This window comes from Larus michahellis, chromosome 6 (genome assembly GCF_964199755.1).
Source record: "Larus michahellis chromosome 6, bLarMic1.1, whole genome shotgun sequence".
NCBI lineage: Eukaryota > Metazoa > Chordata > Aves > Charadriiformes > Laridae > Larus > Larus michahellis.
The window spans coordinates 50,185,430-50,202,917 of record NC_133901.1 but is presented as its reverse complement, the minus strand read 5'-3'; the positions used below and the strand labels follow the sequence as shown (position 1 = coordinate 50,202,917).

Below are 17,488 nucleotides of genomic sequence, written 5' to 3'. Positions count from 1 at the left end.
GGAATTTTGAACAGCAATTTCCTTCCTCTGAAATAAGAGAGAAGGAAAAAAAAAAAAAGTACATCCCTGTAAGGGAGAAACCATCTTAGTGGCAACCTTGTAATCTCTGCAGGATTTCTTATTGAATTTCTTTCTTCCTAGCAGAGGACTGCTGAAATTGTCAGATACTATTTTTCATGGTCTCTTCAGCAGCGACTGTTGTTTTTGTCTGTTGGGAGATCCACAAAGGAAAATACATGCCTGTCTCATGCAATAAGTTGGCTGGAAAAAAAATGGATGAGTGTTTATGAACTCCTGTGCCTTTCCAACCCATAGCCCTGAGGACAAGGAGAAGCGAGGGATCACACCTGCACTCCCTCATGTTGGCCAGGGGAACAACAAACCCAAGTCTGGTCTGCGCAAGCCAGAAGACACATTTTTTTCAGTCTCCTGAAATGCATTTTAAGATAGAAGTGGAAATGTTCGCCCTGCTTTGCCTGCCTCGTTACTTTCATCACCTTTTCCATGCTTTCACCCTGTGGTGTTTGAGAAAGTGAAAGCAAGGTTTCTTCGGAAATTTCCACAACTTGTGATATCCCAAAGCTGGAAGAAGAAGGAATGGGAATGAGAATTGCTCCAATTTCATGCAGTTAAACATAATGTGCTGAGGCCCCCTTATAATTTGAAGCGTGTCACATTAGTAAATCTCTCTCCTATTCGTCTTTTCCTCTGCCCTTTCTTGATATAATGTATATTCTCTACTGGATTCTAGTAAAAGCTAACAGTGCTGTGTTGTGTGTAGTGCTGACAAAAGATATTGGTGAGTAGGCTTATGCCATCACTGTATCTCCCTGCCCATTTATGCCATTTCAAGTACCACAACATCTAGGTCAGGGTGCTGAATCTCACCTGTCGTTACCTCTTCATTCCTTGCATGCAATGTGTGTAGTTTCTTATGACTCCTACAATCTTCTAAGTAATTTTTTCCTTACCAGGGAGACACTTTTCCTGCAGGTGAAACCCTTCTTTCATGCAACACTCCACAAAGTACTGTGATACCTTCGTCTATCTCTGCTTTCTCATGTGGCAGAGATTCTCTGCAATGCCCTTGACCCAGAGTGCTACTGATGTAGCCCACCAGAATTCCCATTATCGGGCAGGTGTGTCTCTCTCTTGAGTTACTGCTGGTGCTGTGCACTAACAGGTCATTTGGCAGTACAAATTCGATCCAGTCAGCCATCAATGCAGGACAACATTTCTGTCGGATTAGCCAGAACACGAGAGACCTTGCCACGATGTGCTATGGCATGTTGCCTCATACCTGGCTCACACGGTGTCCTGCCTCTGCTCACCTGCCTAATGCACCTATGGGATGTTGTCCTTGCTGCATTGTGTGGACGTGTGTGGTAGATTGCTTGGAAGTACAACCCGTTACCAACCTTAGCCACCACCTGGGAAAAAGTCTTGGGAGAAGAGCACCAAGCCAGCGTCAGGATGTTATTTGCAGCCTGGCATTAACCAACAATTAACACAGTGAAAAACATGAACAGCCATTTTCACCTCTTTGTTTTCTTTCAATATTCAGCACTAAGGAATAGGCAGCAACCCCATGGACAAACAGGGCTCACTTTGTTATGTGAAATTTTGTGCACACTGTAGAAAATAATCTTCATTGTCTCTTCTGTGCATGACTCTGTGCGTTTGCTTCAAAGTTGTTGCCAGCTGCATCAGACACAAGGAGTTTGGGAGAAGGTGTAGGACTGGAGTAGGGTAGTGCTGCACCTCCCCAGACCAAGGCTGGGGAGACAGCGTGGCGGGCGTACCCTGCCAGGATGGACAGGCTGGGGAGCTGTGGCTCTGATACCCGCCTGGGAGCGTGGCATGCAGAAGTACGCACTCAGACAGAAATGGTGGGAGCAGAGAGCCTGAGAGCTGCTTCTTGGCAAAGAGCCTGGCACTTGGCAGGGCACCCAGAAACAAACCAAGACAAAACAGAACTATCCCAAGGTAATGAAGGGATGCACCAAGCAAGGCTTTCTTACCTGGAATAGTGTCCCCTCATCCCACTCTCACCAGCTTCTAGAGACTGGGCATCTTCTTGGAGCATTTGATTCAGATGCTTGACATTGGGAGCATCATCCTGCTCCCCCACGGTCTCTTTTCTCACCTTGTTCTTACCTTCTTTCTTTCCACTGGACGATGCAAACTGTCCTTGAACTTGGGTAGTCCCAAATGCTGCCCTGGAGGATCCCTATTGAATTTGGGAATTATTTCTGCATCTTAGTTTAAGAGGTAATAATCCTCCTCAAACCACAGAACAGAAGCCCTGCTGACAAGAAGCCTTCATGACAGACAGTCGTCTTGTGAGCTCAGGTCAGAACCTGTACTCTGCATTGGCTCAGGCACGGAGGTGTCCACGTGAGCACCTGAGCAGGTGCTCAGGTAACTGCATCATTCCTCAAATTCTCATACCAGCTCATGCATGGAAATTTTCTCCTCCCAAAACCAAACAGCTCCTGTACCTTTGCCTGGCAAGACTGCAGTGGGCTATGCCTGAGGAAAGATATCCTTTATCAAAAGGATGAAGACAATCATCAAATTTGCATGCTGCACTGTGACCGACTGTTGTTTTCATCTTGGCTATGACTTTGGGCCACGTTGGGTTGATCATGAGGTCAAAATTTTTGTTTCTTAGGTATTACATTGCATTTTGAGATAGTCTTAATCCAAGTGATTTGGTGGAAGGTTAACAAAACTCCAATTCTGGTAAATTTGTAGGTGAGAGGGTACTAGGACTAAGTCTACCTGAAAAAACAGCAGTGATATTCCCAAACCTTGGATCACTGACAACGGAAAAGGGAAAAGAAGAACCCATGGGCTAGACAGTGAAGTACCAGATGTGGAGAATGGCGTTGTACCAACTAGAATTACCCTGATGAAGGTCCTCCTTCAGACATCTGTGGAGAACTTTCTGTTGGGAGAGTCACTTTGCACCAGCTCAGCATTGACATGCTGCCGTGGTGGTTTTGAGGGTATCAGGTATCCCATCACTGTTACCGTTATGGAATCAAGGTCTAAACATTTTGACTTTGTAGAACTAAAGGCAAAGCATTCTACTGTACTTGACGCCCTAAACCCCCAGGCTCCGCGAAGTATCACTCTCTGCCTGCCCCTGCACACTGTAGAAAGGCACTGAGCACAGTAATTACCTAATTGCCCGAGTGTGTGTCATTATCTCACAGGGTAATTACAACAACTATTGTTAATTAATAGTATTCTTCACTAGCTGAAAACAGGTTCTAGGCAATTCTTGTATTTCTACCAAGGAAGAGTCTCTGAATTTCAGGGATCCTGAGTTGATTTAATAGGCTTTGATACACATATTTTTGTGTAACAGACTATTAAAGATAGTATCACCCATTAGATGTCAAACCTTGCCATATGTATGTGTGCTTGAGTGTATGCAAGCTCTTCCTATGAAATGAAAATGTAGGCAGCCTGATGGCAAAAATTGCTGAGAAAAAAAGCACAGCAAGCCTATTAACGTTGTGAGATTTTATTCAGCTAAAAATGATTTATCTACGTAAAAAGACACGAAGTGAATACTTTTGTCATGTATCTGTTACCTCAGATACCTCCTGAAGAGGATCCCTGAAAATAATTGCCTTTTTAGAACAGCAGCTTTGGCCAAGCAACATGATTAGTTAGATGGAAGTCTGTAAGAAAGATTTGAGGCGGCAGTGGCTGCGGACTCTCCCTTTTTCTTTACTGGTGGAAAGCCACCGCCTTTGCTCAGGGTTCTGGCCCTTCCCAGAAGCCGCGTTACCCGAGGAGGCATTGAAGGCTCTGACATTTGCGCATTCGTTAACTGTTACAGCTGATGGACATTTTAGTAACACATCCTTGTGTTCCAGATATGAGCATTACAGATCTGAGCACAACAAGCCATGGAGGAGGTTTCCCTTGAGGTCCAAGGGGCAGCTCTTAAGCCTCACTAAGGGCTTATCCATTAACCTAATTTTTTTGGTATCGATAGTGAATTAAGATGAGGGAGACAGCGCGCGTTCCCAGACGCAGCTCATTTTCTCTGAGCTTTAGGATTACCACGTCATTCTTTTTCCCTTAGCTCTCCCACCCCCGCCCCGCTTTTGGGGGCCCGTGCGGGCACAAACAACCTTTTGTTTCATTATAGTCCCTTCACGGCAAAACCCCCGCTGCTCCGGCCTCTGCTCGGCTTCGTCCCCTCCTCTTGGCCCGGAAGGGTCGGGTCGGGTCGAGCCGAGCCCTGGTACGGCCCGAACGGCCCGGCCCGGCCCGGCACTCAGCTCAGCCCTTCCGGGAAGTGCGGCCCTGTCCAGGCCTGTCTGCCAGGCCCCCACCCCAGGCGGCGGAAGTCGGAAGCGCCGCGGCGGAAGTAGGGCTCAGCTGAGGGGAGGGAGGAGGAGGGGGTGTCGCAGGTGAAGCTGGGAAGCGCGGAGCCATCTTGGGTGCCCGCGCCGGGCAGGAACCCGTCGCCGCCGTTACCGCCGCCGCCGCCGCGCCAGGACAGCAGAACCGCCACCGGGCCGGGCACGGGGGGGCGTCCGCGGGCGGGGCCTCGCTGGCCATGGGCACCTAGAGCCGCGGGGTCCAACCGCGACGGGAGCGGCGGCGACAGGCTGCCCCCCCCCCCCCCCCGCCACCCCCCCATTCCCCGCCGGTCACCAGAGCCGGGCTCTCCCCGCCTCCCCCATGAGGCCGGAGCCGCTGGCGCCGGTGACGAGCCACCGGGAGGTCGCGCCGCCCCGGTTTTAAGCCTCGGCGAGCGGGAGGGAAGTTGTCCCCGTCCGCACCCCCCCTCCCCCCTCATCCTCCTCTGCTGCCCCTTCCCGCCCTCGCCCTCCGGTTCCTGCTCCGAGAGTGAGACAAGCACAACCTCAGGGAGACCCGGCCCTGCGCACAGATACCCGCCGTCCCCCAGCGGGAGTCCCGGAGAAGGAGAACCGGCCCCTTCCCTCCACCGCCAGCCCCGGGGCCGGTGGCGTCGGAAGCCCTCAGACCCTCCGTGCGGCCGGCAGGCACCTGTCCCGCTGGGGGGAGGCAGCTCTCCTACGCTGACCAGACCCCCTCCGCCTCAAGTACATTTTGTGGACATAAGCATTTTTTTAAACTTTTTAAAGAACTTGCGGCTTTTGTTTTTGCCTTTTTTTTTTTTTGGGGGGGGGGTGTGTGGTGTGTGTGGGGGTATTTTTACGTGCTTCCCCTCAGTTGATTTCCTGCTTCTCCTGCCTCAGATAGCACTGGCTCTGGTTTTCCTGGGACTGTAGTATGGGGATCAGATTGGAACTGTGATTTTAAGTATTGCAGGAGCCCTCAAGTCCATCCACCTGTTAAAAGCAAGCAGCGCTGTTTCTGCCTTTCTTCTTTTTCCCCCACGTTGCCTGTCGGATGTGATGGAACTCATGTTTGCAGAGTGGGAGGACGGGGAGAGGTTTTCATTTGAAGACTCTGATCGCTTTGAAGAAGACTCTCTTTGTTCCTTCATCTCTGAGGCAGAGAGCCTTTGCCAGAACTGGAGAGGATGGAGGAAGCAATCAGCTGGACCCAATTCTCCCACTGTCAAAATGAAAGGTGAGGTCACCTGGTTTCATTGGGATGCTCTTTGCACTTGTGGAAGTTGAGGGGTGAGGAGATCTGCAGAAGGAATGTCAAAGGTGCAAAGCGAAGTCACATGTAGGATCATGGTCAGGATAATTTTTGACCAAAGATTGAAACTGAGAATTTACTGGGGATCCTAAGACAAAACTCTCTTTTGGGTGAGTTTTCACCTGCATGCGCTCTGTAGTATTGTAGTGCTGCTCTTCTGAGTAGATTTTGCGAGCTGCTTCTTGGAAATCTGAAAACAGAAAGTACAGACTTGGCTGGGAATAACTATACATAGGTTCCCACTTGCACTGATTGAATTACACTAAGGTTTCATGGAGAGTTCTGTTACTGCTATAAAACTACTCATGGTGGGGCATGTAAGCCATTGTTGTATAGACCAGTCTGGTTTTCTTGTCTGTTTCTTTACATTTCTCTTTTTTCTAGTAAATTGTCAGACTTTCTTTTGCAATAGTAGAGCAAGAGGGCCTTCAGACTGTCACAAAGAAGTCAGGAAACTACATTGTGTCTGCTTCAAGAGTTATTATATTTTCTTTTTTTTGATAGTAATTTCTTTTTAATAGCAGACAGGAAAAGAGATAACATTAGCAATTTAAAATTATTTAAAATTATCATATAGCTACTAACTCTTTGCTTGATTGTTTTATTTTTTTTAACAAATGAAACATAATTTCTCTTTTATCCTGATGCATCTTGACCCTAGAATTCAGGTGGTGTTTACACACAGCAGAGCCAGACATATAGTTAACAAATTATAATACAAGCCCTTTCTACTATTCCTTTTATCTCCTTCCTTCTCTTTCAATCCAGTGTCAGTACTTTTCCTGATACTGCTGACCTTCGTGACCATCAGCTGCCTCATTAATATCTCCCTATCTGGAACTGCAAAACTTCATTCTCTTCTGAATGTTGGCCTCACATGAACAGAGAATGCAATTTATATTGAACTGTGCTGAAATCTGGCTGTGTTATGCTATGGACAAATGCTCACTTGTTACTGGATTAGGACCAGGAAGTAGACCTTGCGTTAAGTGTAGGCTTTCCAGAGCAGCTCAAGTTTTGAATTTTTAATAAATTTGAGAACTGTCTCTAGTCCCAGATGTGTAACCTCCTGTGTCTCTTGAATAGTTAGGATTAGAGTTGAGGGAAGGATGGAAACTTTAAAAAAAAACCCAGCCCAAGGGGTTTTCAGAGGGAAATGCTGAATACCTATCCAGGTTGGATAGCTCTCTTGGAACCTGCAGCTGGGACACGTTGGTTTTAGTGTGGAACACTCTACTGGTGTAAAGAAAGGGAACAGTGCTGGTGTTGTGTGTTTTAAACCTATGAATTCCGAGATGTAGAAATAAGCATTGGGCACATGGCAAAGCGTATAAATGTTGTGTTTTGCTTTAAGTCTTGTTGCATATGTTAACTTGCTGGAAAGGAGCTAAAGTTTTGAAAACATACTGCTGCGGGAAGTAAGACGTCTCTAGTTTGGCTGAGGTGTATGAAACTGGTTTGTACAGATCTACAGGTCAGACTGATGTTTGAAAAGGTGATCTTTTTTGTTCAACTTTGAGATGCTTTTAGCTGACTGTTCTCCACTGGTTCAGTGTATCATTGTTTTTCTGGGCCTTGGCCTAGTTCCTTTAGCTCTCTTGACCGAATTAAAAGCCAAGCTGCAATTGGTCTCTCTACTGTCATCCACTTGTTGCATTTAAATGAAAAATCACTTCAGTAGATTGTGCTTATTTGTAATCCTCAGTCTCTTTCCTGATGTGAGAAATACAGTAGATAACATTATTGTTGTGATAATTGTAATTATTTACACCATATTGACATGTTGCTGTTCCGGGTTCTGCAGACCTGCATTGGCAAGTGTTGTATTGTTTGTACTTGCTTCATATTTTTTAGGTTTTATCTGTAGAGAGACTCAATTCCTTTGTACAAAAGTTTTACTTGTAACAAGAGAGGTATTCTGAAAGGATACTGTTGCCTGCTTTAAAAGCATGTGCTGGCAATTCCCAGGCCCTGCTCAGAGTTATTTTGAGAGGTATGTGAACATGGATTTGCTGCCTAAATAATTATTGATCTACTCTATGAAGTCATGTGTGATATTACCAACATGGAACACTCGCAGGTACTTTACTGTGCACAGTGCGTTGCCAGGGAGGCTGGTCTGATGAGGCATCTGTCATCATCTGGTATCTCCTGGGTTTCAGAGCTCCTGTACCAATTTAATTATTTTTAACATCTCTTTTTGACAGTGTTTTTGTAGTCAGAAAAAACAGTTTGTATTGAGAACTTGCTGGAACCTGAGGTTGTCAGTTGTAGTGAGTCTTCTAAAAAGTGCTCATTCTGAATTGAGCCATGTGTTTTTATTTCCACAGTTTACCTTTTTGCAATGGCCTGTGGTGCAGTTGCCTCTGCAAACAAAAAAGGAGGTTAGGCACCGAGTTCTTCGGTGTTAAATGCTAAAGGCAAACAAGAGGAACTATATTGTGTTGGCCTTTTCCTCCACTTTGGATCTCAGCCTGTGTTTTGATTTGGATTCAGCCAGATGAGTTATGTAATAGAAAGGATTTCTAGCTTTTTCAATTGTTTTGCATTTGTCCTTGTGAGCATCTGATTCTTCATTAATTAGTTCAAAGAGAATCCCCCTGAGACTAACGGTGGTGCTGTTGGCTGGGGAATCCTCTCCTTAAACAAGCAAACAAACAAATTACCTGCACGCACCCCAGTTATGGCTTTCTTACATTTTGCAACTTTTTATTTTGTTCTTGGGTATTTTTAATATTATGATTATGCTTACTGCAAATTTAACAATAAGGCTTGGGGTAGCTCGTTGCAAACATAGACAGTATTCACTGCAGAGGTCACCAAAAAGTTGAGTTATTCACTTGTTTGTCAGTCTCTCTCCATCAGCGTGCCACAAAGGTGATGAAAGGTGGACAAAAATGTCTGAGTTTCTCTAATATGGCCCTTGGAACAGAATTATTTATAAAATTGAGAATCTTCAGTAGTTATATCAGAAAAATAGCACTGTAACTGGTTGGTTTTCCCTCGTTTAATTTTTGCTGTGGTAAAGTCCTCTTATATTCCTTTCTCATTAAATGTACAGTTGCTAATGTGAAGGGGGAATGCATTGTGTCTACTTTATGGATGCCCTTATATTCTGAACTGCTCTCAACCTCCACCGATTCCTGTACTGAAATTCCAGGGATAACTACAGTAAAGCATGTAAATTTGGGGAATACTGAGATTCCTTTCATGATTTTGAATGCTGATTTTAGAAATGACTTGTTCTCACGTTAGGCTGCCTTGATTGCATGTTTTCACCCCTTGGTTTTTTATTTTGAATGAGGTAATGCTTGTAACTGATACTTGGGCATTGCCTGTGTACATCATTGATCGGAAGCTTTCAGCTGTCCTGGGCAGGCAGGGGATTCAGCACTGGAGTTAAGGTGAATGGATGTTTTGAAGAACAACATCCTTGCAGTGTATTTGGAACCATCTGGTTCCCTGAATTGGTTTGTGGCTCCAACTCGCTTTCTTCTGTATCAAATTACATTCCACCAATTTGTCACCTTTCTGCCAACAAATGCACCTACTTGCCTTTTCTCCACTTTTCTGGACAGTCTTTTCTTTCCCAGACACCCTACGAGAGCCATTACAATCCTCTCATTTCCCATCTCACTTTTTAAAATAGTTGTATTTTTCATTGGTAATTGAAATAAGTCTAGTGTTTCTGTAAATGTCTTGTTATCAAATGTCTTTAATAAGGATTTTTGTGACAGAAGTCTGAAGAGTAAATGTTCAAGTACACTCATTATCTCTCCAAACCCACTGTGGCTTTGTTTCTTCTTGAAAGCTTCTAAGCTCTCTCCCACCCATAGTCCTTTCTGTTTCACAGTTTCTGAAGCATAAATGTTTACCAAACACTTAAGAAGTTGCCATAAATACTGTAGGATTGCTAAATAGTGTGTTCGCAATATTTTTGCTCAGTTTGTATTTATTCGTTCACACTGGCTTCTGCTGGAAGCGTGGTGATGAGTTGTGTTGAAACTATTTTCAATAGGCAGCTAGTGAGAAAGCTCGATTATTTTTCTTTTCTTTCCTTTACTATAAGCTTGAAGCATTGCAAGCTGTATTGCAAAACCCCTTAGACTTAAGTAAGAATTGATGCAGGCGGCAGTCTCCTAGAAAACATTGTCATTATCCAGCCCCAGACAGTCTATGTTCTTCCAAACTGTTAGGAGTGCCCACAACGTTAAGTTCTGGGCACAGTGCCTCAAAAATACAAGCCACAGAGAGGGAATCATTGACAGAGAATAGACAGAGCCTGAGGTGAGGTTATGACCAGTTTAGAGAGACAGCCTGATCAAAGGTAAAATGACAGTGACTGATTTTCATTAATTTTTATGGACAAAGAACAAATGGCTGAGAGCGCAATACTTCTTTCTCAGGAGTTATTTATTAAATTGAAGTTAACCCTTGCTCAAGCAGTAACTGCAGAAAACAGCAGAAGAAACAAGTCATCTCTTTCAAATTCATAACTCTGCTTTTCAGACTCTTGCTCTTTTCAGAGAAGGATGTTGATGTCATCCAAATTGTGTCCGCTCCTTGAGCCTGGTGAAGCTGGAAATGAAGACCCTGTGGTTCCCTACTGTTTTGTTGCTGACTGTTACTGTCTATTGTAAAGTTAAGATTGATTTTATTTTTTTTTTCTACTTTATTTGTACTTCTGGTATTAAGAGAGAGGTTACGTAATCAGCTCACACTTCTGGGAGGTACAGGTGTAATACATCTTGTTTCTTGTTGTTTTTTAGTTTAGTACAACAGGACACATCTGTTTTAGCCCAAATTTATCTGTTACAATATATCCACGTTCACTAATAACATTAAAAACCCCAACCAGTAACTATTGAGCAAAAGCATTGTATAGCTCCCTAATGAGTTTCTTTATAGAAGCAGCCGAATTTTAAAAATATAAATGTTGATGAGAAGATATAAAAAATGCTTATTAAATAAGCAGAGATCAAGTGTCCATAGACGAAAGGTAACGTGAAAGTGAAGGCTTAGCTGTTAGCAGAAAATAGGTTTCTCTATATTTTCTTACCTTAATAAATGAATTTAATCTACTTTTGTACTCTATTCCAAAGTGGCTGGTGATGTTGACATTCCGTATAGCAGAAGCAAAAGTTCAAGCTGAGGAAGGGACTTACTGGGTTGTAATACAAGGTGCAAAGGGGACACTGATTCATTAGAGCTGAAGACACCACCGAGAAGCTCTAGAGACAGACGATTATCAAGGCTGATTTGCATAATTAAGTGCACCGCTTTAGAGTTGGGATATAGATTTCAGAAGCTGTCTAGAAGTTTCTACTAAACAAAAAGATGGTTTCACAATGCAGTGATACCTCTGTCTTTTGGAAGGATGACAAGCTGAGTGATTCTCACACATTTGTCTCTTCATTTGCATTTTCCTATGCCTTTCTGAGATAAGTGAAAGTGTGTACCCCTTTCTTCAGAAATGGGTAATGGAGAAACCCATAAGGAAGCTATCAGGAAAAGATGCTTTTTTTACTACTGAGATTTTCAATGACCAATCCAGTTTTAACTCTGTTGTGGTCTTCTGGCCTCTTCCTTTAGATGAGCTTCTCTTCCCCTCACAAGAAGTCTTTCCCTGTTGTAATGTCTCATCTTTCTACTGGGAAATGTCTCATTTTCCCCTGTCTTATCTTTCTACTCATCTTTCTTCCTGGCTTCCATGGATTTTTCTTTTTGTGTTTGTTTTCTCCTTCCTTTCACCTTGAGGAGATTCCCGTGTTGCTGAATGACCAGAGATCACAGATGCTCTATTTGCATTTCAGGCTGACTGAAGCTACAGGGGTTATTCTTCTCTGTGGCATGTTTACCTCTGGGGAAGCAGGGACAAGGGTTCAGGTTTGATCCTAGACTCTGGTTTGTGCTCTCCCTTTGTCTCCTGTCCCCTTCTTTATTTTCCTCTTTTTTCTTTTTTTTTTTCTTTGACCTGTTCTTCATTGCTAAAAAGTGGGGTTTATTTTTATCTATCTCTTTTTTTACCTGTAGGTAACCAGTTCTGTCCTGAGGTAAAAACAAGGTGAAGACAAAACATCTCAGGATTTCTCTCAAGCTACACTTCAGGTTTGAAGTGTGTGGTTATCTCAGCAAATGTAATTCTGCAACGAAATGCAAATGTCTGTTGTTTGTTGAGCATTTTACTCAGGATAACACTTGTTAAAACAGCTTTTTCTTTTCATGCTTAAAAGCTTTTTTTTTCATTCTTAGGAGTACTGCTTATGTCACTTTGAATGCTAGCACCAAAAGTTGTTTTCTTTGTTAAATTAATATATTTGAATATCTATGTGATCTGGTGCTGTAAGCAGGAAGAGCAGGTAGGAGACTAATTTTGTGTGTCTTACAGGAAGCACAGAGCGCCTTGTGTTTTGAGCTGTGCCCCCTCTGCGTACCTGGGGTCGCTCATCAGCGAAACAGTGGAGAGTGAAACTGAAAGAAAATAAATTTCTGCAGCTTCTGGAGTGTTGCTGATAAAGGCCAGGAGCAAAAAAGACCAGATTTATTTTTTTGTATAGATTATAAAACATGTAGGAGAAGATGTAATTCCTGCCCTGATGAAAACCCTGGAAGATTTAAAATTAGAGTTTAGTTACTCTCAAGATGCATCTTCTTTCCTAGGCAGATTGTGCAGTTTCAGTACCTGTGTTTTCTGGGTCTGCGTTTTGCTCATGTTCTACAACATGGGTGAATCTTTGTGACTCTTCACTTGAGCATTAGAGATATTTTTATGAGTTGATGACTTTAGAAAGTGATGGGAAGTTTCAAGAAGCCAGGCAGGCTTGTTCAATAGGTGGAGATGTGCTCATGTAGCTTCATGAATTGCATTGGGCTGTTGTCAGTTCTGTGCTCCTCTGGCTCTGGTTTGGTGTTACTTCTAGTCCTAATGTAGTGGTGTGATCTGTATGTTTGAAGAGCCATCAATTAAATGTGAATTAATATGCAAGTTTACAACTTCAGACTTCCAGTTCAATTTGAGGAAGAGCAACAACACCATAGCATAACCTATGCAGAAAAATAGCACCTTTTGTACAGTCTGTTTCTTGTGGTTCTAGTGAGAAAAGAAGGGAACTGACCAGACCTAGGAATGGCTGTCTTCAAATGTAATATACCCAAAGTAAAAATTACTCAGCGTATGTGTTGTGGAAGTAAAACTCACATGTGACTTGTGGCCAGGCCTTTTTTTCCCCCCTCTATACTCCAAATAGTGTTTTCTTCAACCAACGTCTCTTTTGCAGCATTAGGGTAATAATTATGGTTAAGTTCATTTTTAAGCAAATGAACTAAATTCAGTGATTTCAGTTACTATGAAAAGGTGATAGAGGATTAGAGATGGCTTAAGTAGTCAAATGGATTATTTTCTTTTGTAGGGTAACTAAGAAGGTTGCTTTTCGTATAGCCTACTTGCTGAACCTTTGCTTGGTTATGATGTCTAGGTTTTTTAAAATAGCTGAGTTACCCTATTAGCTACTGAATATTGCAAAGGTGTCCTTACATGTTTTTAAACTCACATAGAGTTGAAGGGAGATGTGTACACATTAATGTTAGTCTAGCGATTAGGAGAGAGTTTTCTTGTCCATGTCAAGTTCTTGATAGTCCCTGTTTGCTGAGTAATATAATTTTTACTAGTATGCTGAGGAAAGGATAACACAGTGGGTTAAATGTTAAGAATAAGGAATATAAAAACAGAAATAAGAAATTAAAAAAAAAAAAGGGGGGGGTAACGGCAAGGATCATTTAAACAAAATTTTTTTAAACAAGCAAAAACCCCCTTCTCCTGCCACTGTATACCTTTGAGGGAACAGAAATGGACATCAGTAATTTGAACAGCGTCTCTTATGCTGGTTATAAAACCAGGAGCAGAGACCATCTCCTCTTAATTGTCCAGTGTCCTAGTTATTATACAGTCCTTTGTTCCAGAGGAAGAAAGGAATGTACAGATTCACAAGATGTTTTACATACTTTAATGAACTTTTGGAGTAATGTATGGCTATTTAGAATATCTATAATTAATTTGGTTTGTTTGTTTTTATATTTTTAAATAACATTTACAAAGAGTCAAAACCAATTTATTCTTTATTTCTTGAAGTGCAAGAATGTGTTTTAAGATTTCGTTGCTCTTTTTAGACTGACAGCTTTTTTCTGTCACCTGTCTAATTGTAAGTCTGTAAAGCAGTTATAAGAGTAATTTAAAATAGTGTTATGGTTGTTTTTTCGACTTTATTTTAATGCACTTTATCTGTATTAGTCTCTTTCCTCTCTCCTCCTGTTTTGTGACACCCTTCAAAACCCTCCAAAATGTAAAATTCAAAGCACCTATGTATCAACTAGCTAAAATATTAGGCCTAGAATATTTTTTTTGACATATTAAAGAGCAGTGATGCATAATATACAATATATTTAAAATGTTATCTCTAAGTTCAAAATACCATATCACACATTTTTAAGTTGCTTCTTCCGAAGCTGTGTAGTCTCGAGCAGTAAGTATAGGGTTACCAACCAGAAGATTCTCATACTTCTTGTAATTTGTATGGGGTTTGATGCATCCTTTCTTCTTTGTTTGTTTGCCTGTAGAATGGCAGTAACATTCTGGCAAGGCTGCATTAGTTGTGTAGCATTTTTAACAGAAATATTGAAAGTGATGTCTTAAATGTTATGGGCAAGGCTTATGGAAACTCTGCTGTTTTGATTATGCTTAATTAATCTATATTTGATCCCATACAGCTGGAAACATACCATCTTTGAAAACAATGAAACAAAGGAGTTCTGTCAGGCTGTGATATACCTATTACTTAAAGTCTTCTGGAATTGCATATATTAGAAAAGTGATGCTGTGAAAAGTGTCCGGCTTTAATAAAATATCGTTGCTGTTATCATTATTAGCGTTTCTAGATCACTGCAACAAAAACCTAAGAAAGGATAAAATTGCAGTATTTAACAGTATCAGTTAGGAGAAGGTTGAACATGTTTAAGTTGTATACAACTGGAAAATCTGTGTGCTGATTTTTATGTATTTACCCAAATCTATATTGGTGTGTGGTTAGCACTGAAAAAAATTGGATATGAAGACATTCTCTTTCCACAGAAGAAGGAAACCTAAAAAGGTTGCAGGAGTAGCATCTTTAAACAAATTCTTAACATCCTTATTCAGCTGCTGCAAGTAGAGGACCTGAGTGTTATTTTTTGGTGTCTCAGTGACTTTTATGCCTTTGTCTGCTAGGTTTAGGTTGTGGCTGTGAGACATACAGTAGAGCTTTAAAGCTTCTTTTTCATATGGGATAAGGATTGGCATATAGAAGAAAGGGAAAGGATAAATGGATAAGATGGAGGGAGGAAGAAAAAATCTGCCTCAGAAGAAATCCTGTTCCTTTGTGTGAGGAAAGCTGGATGCTGGAGGAGAGAATAGACTTGAGAAAATGAAAAAGGGGGTCCAAAAACTATAGAAAAAGAATTCCACATTTTTTACAAAAATATAAATAGATAGTGCGATAAAAGAAATGTTACCCAGAACTTGTCTGCAAGCAATGAGAGTCTTTACAGGAAAGCATCCAGCTGTACTTTTTCCTCCCAAGCTAAGACACTTATGAGGCAACTCATTGAAATAGCGGGCAGGTGAACACCTAGACCACCAATTCCTTCTCTGTTTGGAGAGATGAAAAATTCAAGCAGTTGATGATCATATTTTGCCATCCAGAAATACTGGTAAACACAAGTAATTCATTGGTAGAGATCTTAAAATGAAAACACCAATGTTTTAAAATCCAGTTAGTATGGTTGGGATTTTTTTGTTGTGTGCTTGTTTTTGTGGGTTTTTTTCTCCCCTCAGATAAACTAGTGGAAAAAGTTAATTAGGCGTGAGATCTCAAAAGATGCTGCTTTGAGCATGTCTCCCCAGCCAGAACAAAAGAATGGAAAAAGTGAAAAAGTGAGGTGGCCTTAAAGTGAATGTAGCGAAGTTACCATCTGGACTCTTTTTTAGATAATATTCATTAAAACAATTCCTATGTGCAGCCAAGCCATTCTTACTGGCATCTTGTCAATGTATGTGACAGAACAAGATTCTTCCTTGAAGTACAAAAAAGTTTGCTGAATCTGTGAATATTGAGTATTGTATGACTTACACAATCTGTGTCTTGTTTCTGGTCTTTGTAGGATGTCAGGTTTACTGTTCTCAATGTACGCTCACATTTGCCTGACTTTGTGTATCACAAATCATGGGTTCTCAAGACTTACTCTTTGATCTTTTTCCTTTCTTTTTAATATCCCTCTACTGAAATTCTTACCTGGTGAATTTGCGTCTGTCTCATCCTGTGGAGAATCTACCAACACGAGCCCTTGTTAATCCATGTTAGATGCTGAGTAGCTTGATGACGACTTGAATGCCCAAGTTCCATGCTTTTAGGAAATGCTGACTACTGATGTAAAAAATTATTGGTAAATAGTTGACATTTAAGCTTCATGGTAGTCCTGCTGGTGGGTTAGTATGGAATTAATAGGTGTACAAATGTCATCATTTAGTCATCATTTAGTAATTCTCTTGAGCTCTTTACAGTTCCTGCTGCATATTGCATGTAATTCCATTTGCTACCTCATATTTAGGTCAGTAAATGCTGAGGAGTGAGAAAAAGGGAAATGCAGCTGTAAATTTAATTACCAGAGCTGGCAAGATGGGCAAGGTGAAAATATTTTTACCTTACATCTGCGTGTAACTCTCACACATGGCTTGAACTGACACAGAGAAGTTAGTTCTATTTGACCCAGAATGCCTTTGGAAGTTTTCACTGACTAATCGATTGCATTTAAAGCAGGAGTGCATGGGGTCAGCTAAGCTGCTTATCCTTCTCAAGGACAGGGAGTTGGTTTGCCCTGGCTAGTTACGAGCAGCAAGTGTTTCAAGACTTTTGCATACGTGTTCAGAAGATTGTTGACTTTGCTTCAGTCTTGTGATGTTGGAGAGATCTTGGGAGGTATTACACATTTGCCCAAGCAAATTCATGCAATGGACTGTAGTTAATCAGTGCCTCACAGTTTTCCAGTGCTGCTTTTGTTATTATTTTTGTGCACTGAAAATGAGATATGTGCTTGTTATTGGTTCCACCTCTGTAAACGTTCTGTAGCTGCCTGCTTGTTTCACATATTCCTTGGTACCCAGTTTTGTGTTTCCCTCCTTTTGTTCTCTCTATAGGTGATAAGAGAGAAATGGAAGAGTATTTATTTCTTGATAGGGAGGAAATTCCTCCAACTGTAGGATACTAAGAAATGATCAGGCGGCTGCCTTACTTTGAGCGAGAGGAAATGTGATTGCTCTGGGGTGGAGAGCTTGAGGAAGGCTGTGGACTGCCAGCTTTGGAACCCTGTGTCCTGCGGCGGTGGTTCAGGCTGATGAGGGGCTGCTGTGCTGCACCTTTGAACTGCAGTGGGAGAACCTAGAATTGAGGGACATCACTGAGTGGGCTCTGTAACCTCCCATAGGCCGGGGGTAAATTTGGGGAGATTTTTACAAAACAAAAGGAGATAAAAGTAGGAATCAGGTAAGATTTTTTTCAAAAGCATTTAGGTATCTAACTTCTTTTGACTCCTGTCTATGAAACAGATTTTTAAACCTCTAGTGGTTTCCTGTTGGTGATATTAAGAGGCGGTATCTTCTTTTAGTTCCTGACAGATGTTCAATTAATTATTTTTTTTTACCCTAGAGGTGAAAATGCCTCATCCTTGATCTATTCTTTTCAGACAATAACTTTCCCATCAGCCCCAACAAAATTGGCCTGATCTCATTCTGATATGT

The 17,488-nt window shown here is 41.8% G+C and overlaps 1 protein-coding gene across 2 annotated transcripts in view; it reads left to right on the top strand.

Annotated features, from left to right (window-relative positions):
* The first annotated feature begins 4,429 nt into the window (after window positions 1-4,429).
* ZSWIM8 (zinc finger SWIM-type containing 8) overlaps window positions 4,430-17,488 on the top strand; it is a 73,219-nt gene continuing 60,160 nt past the window's right edge. For both annotated transcript variants that reach the window (XM_074592980.1, XM_074592979.1), the window contains exon 1: window positions 4,430-5,589. In XM_074592980.1, the coding sequence (XP_074449081.1) occupies window positions 5,412-5,589 (178 nt within the window). In that variant the 5' untranslated portion in view covers window positions 4,430-5,411. The remainder of the gene's footprint in view (window positions 5,590-17,488) is intronic.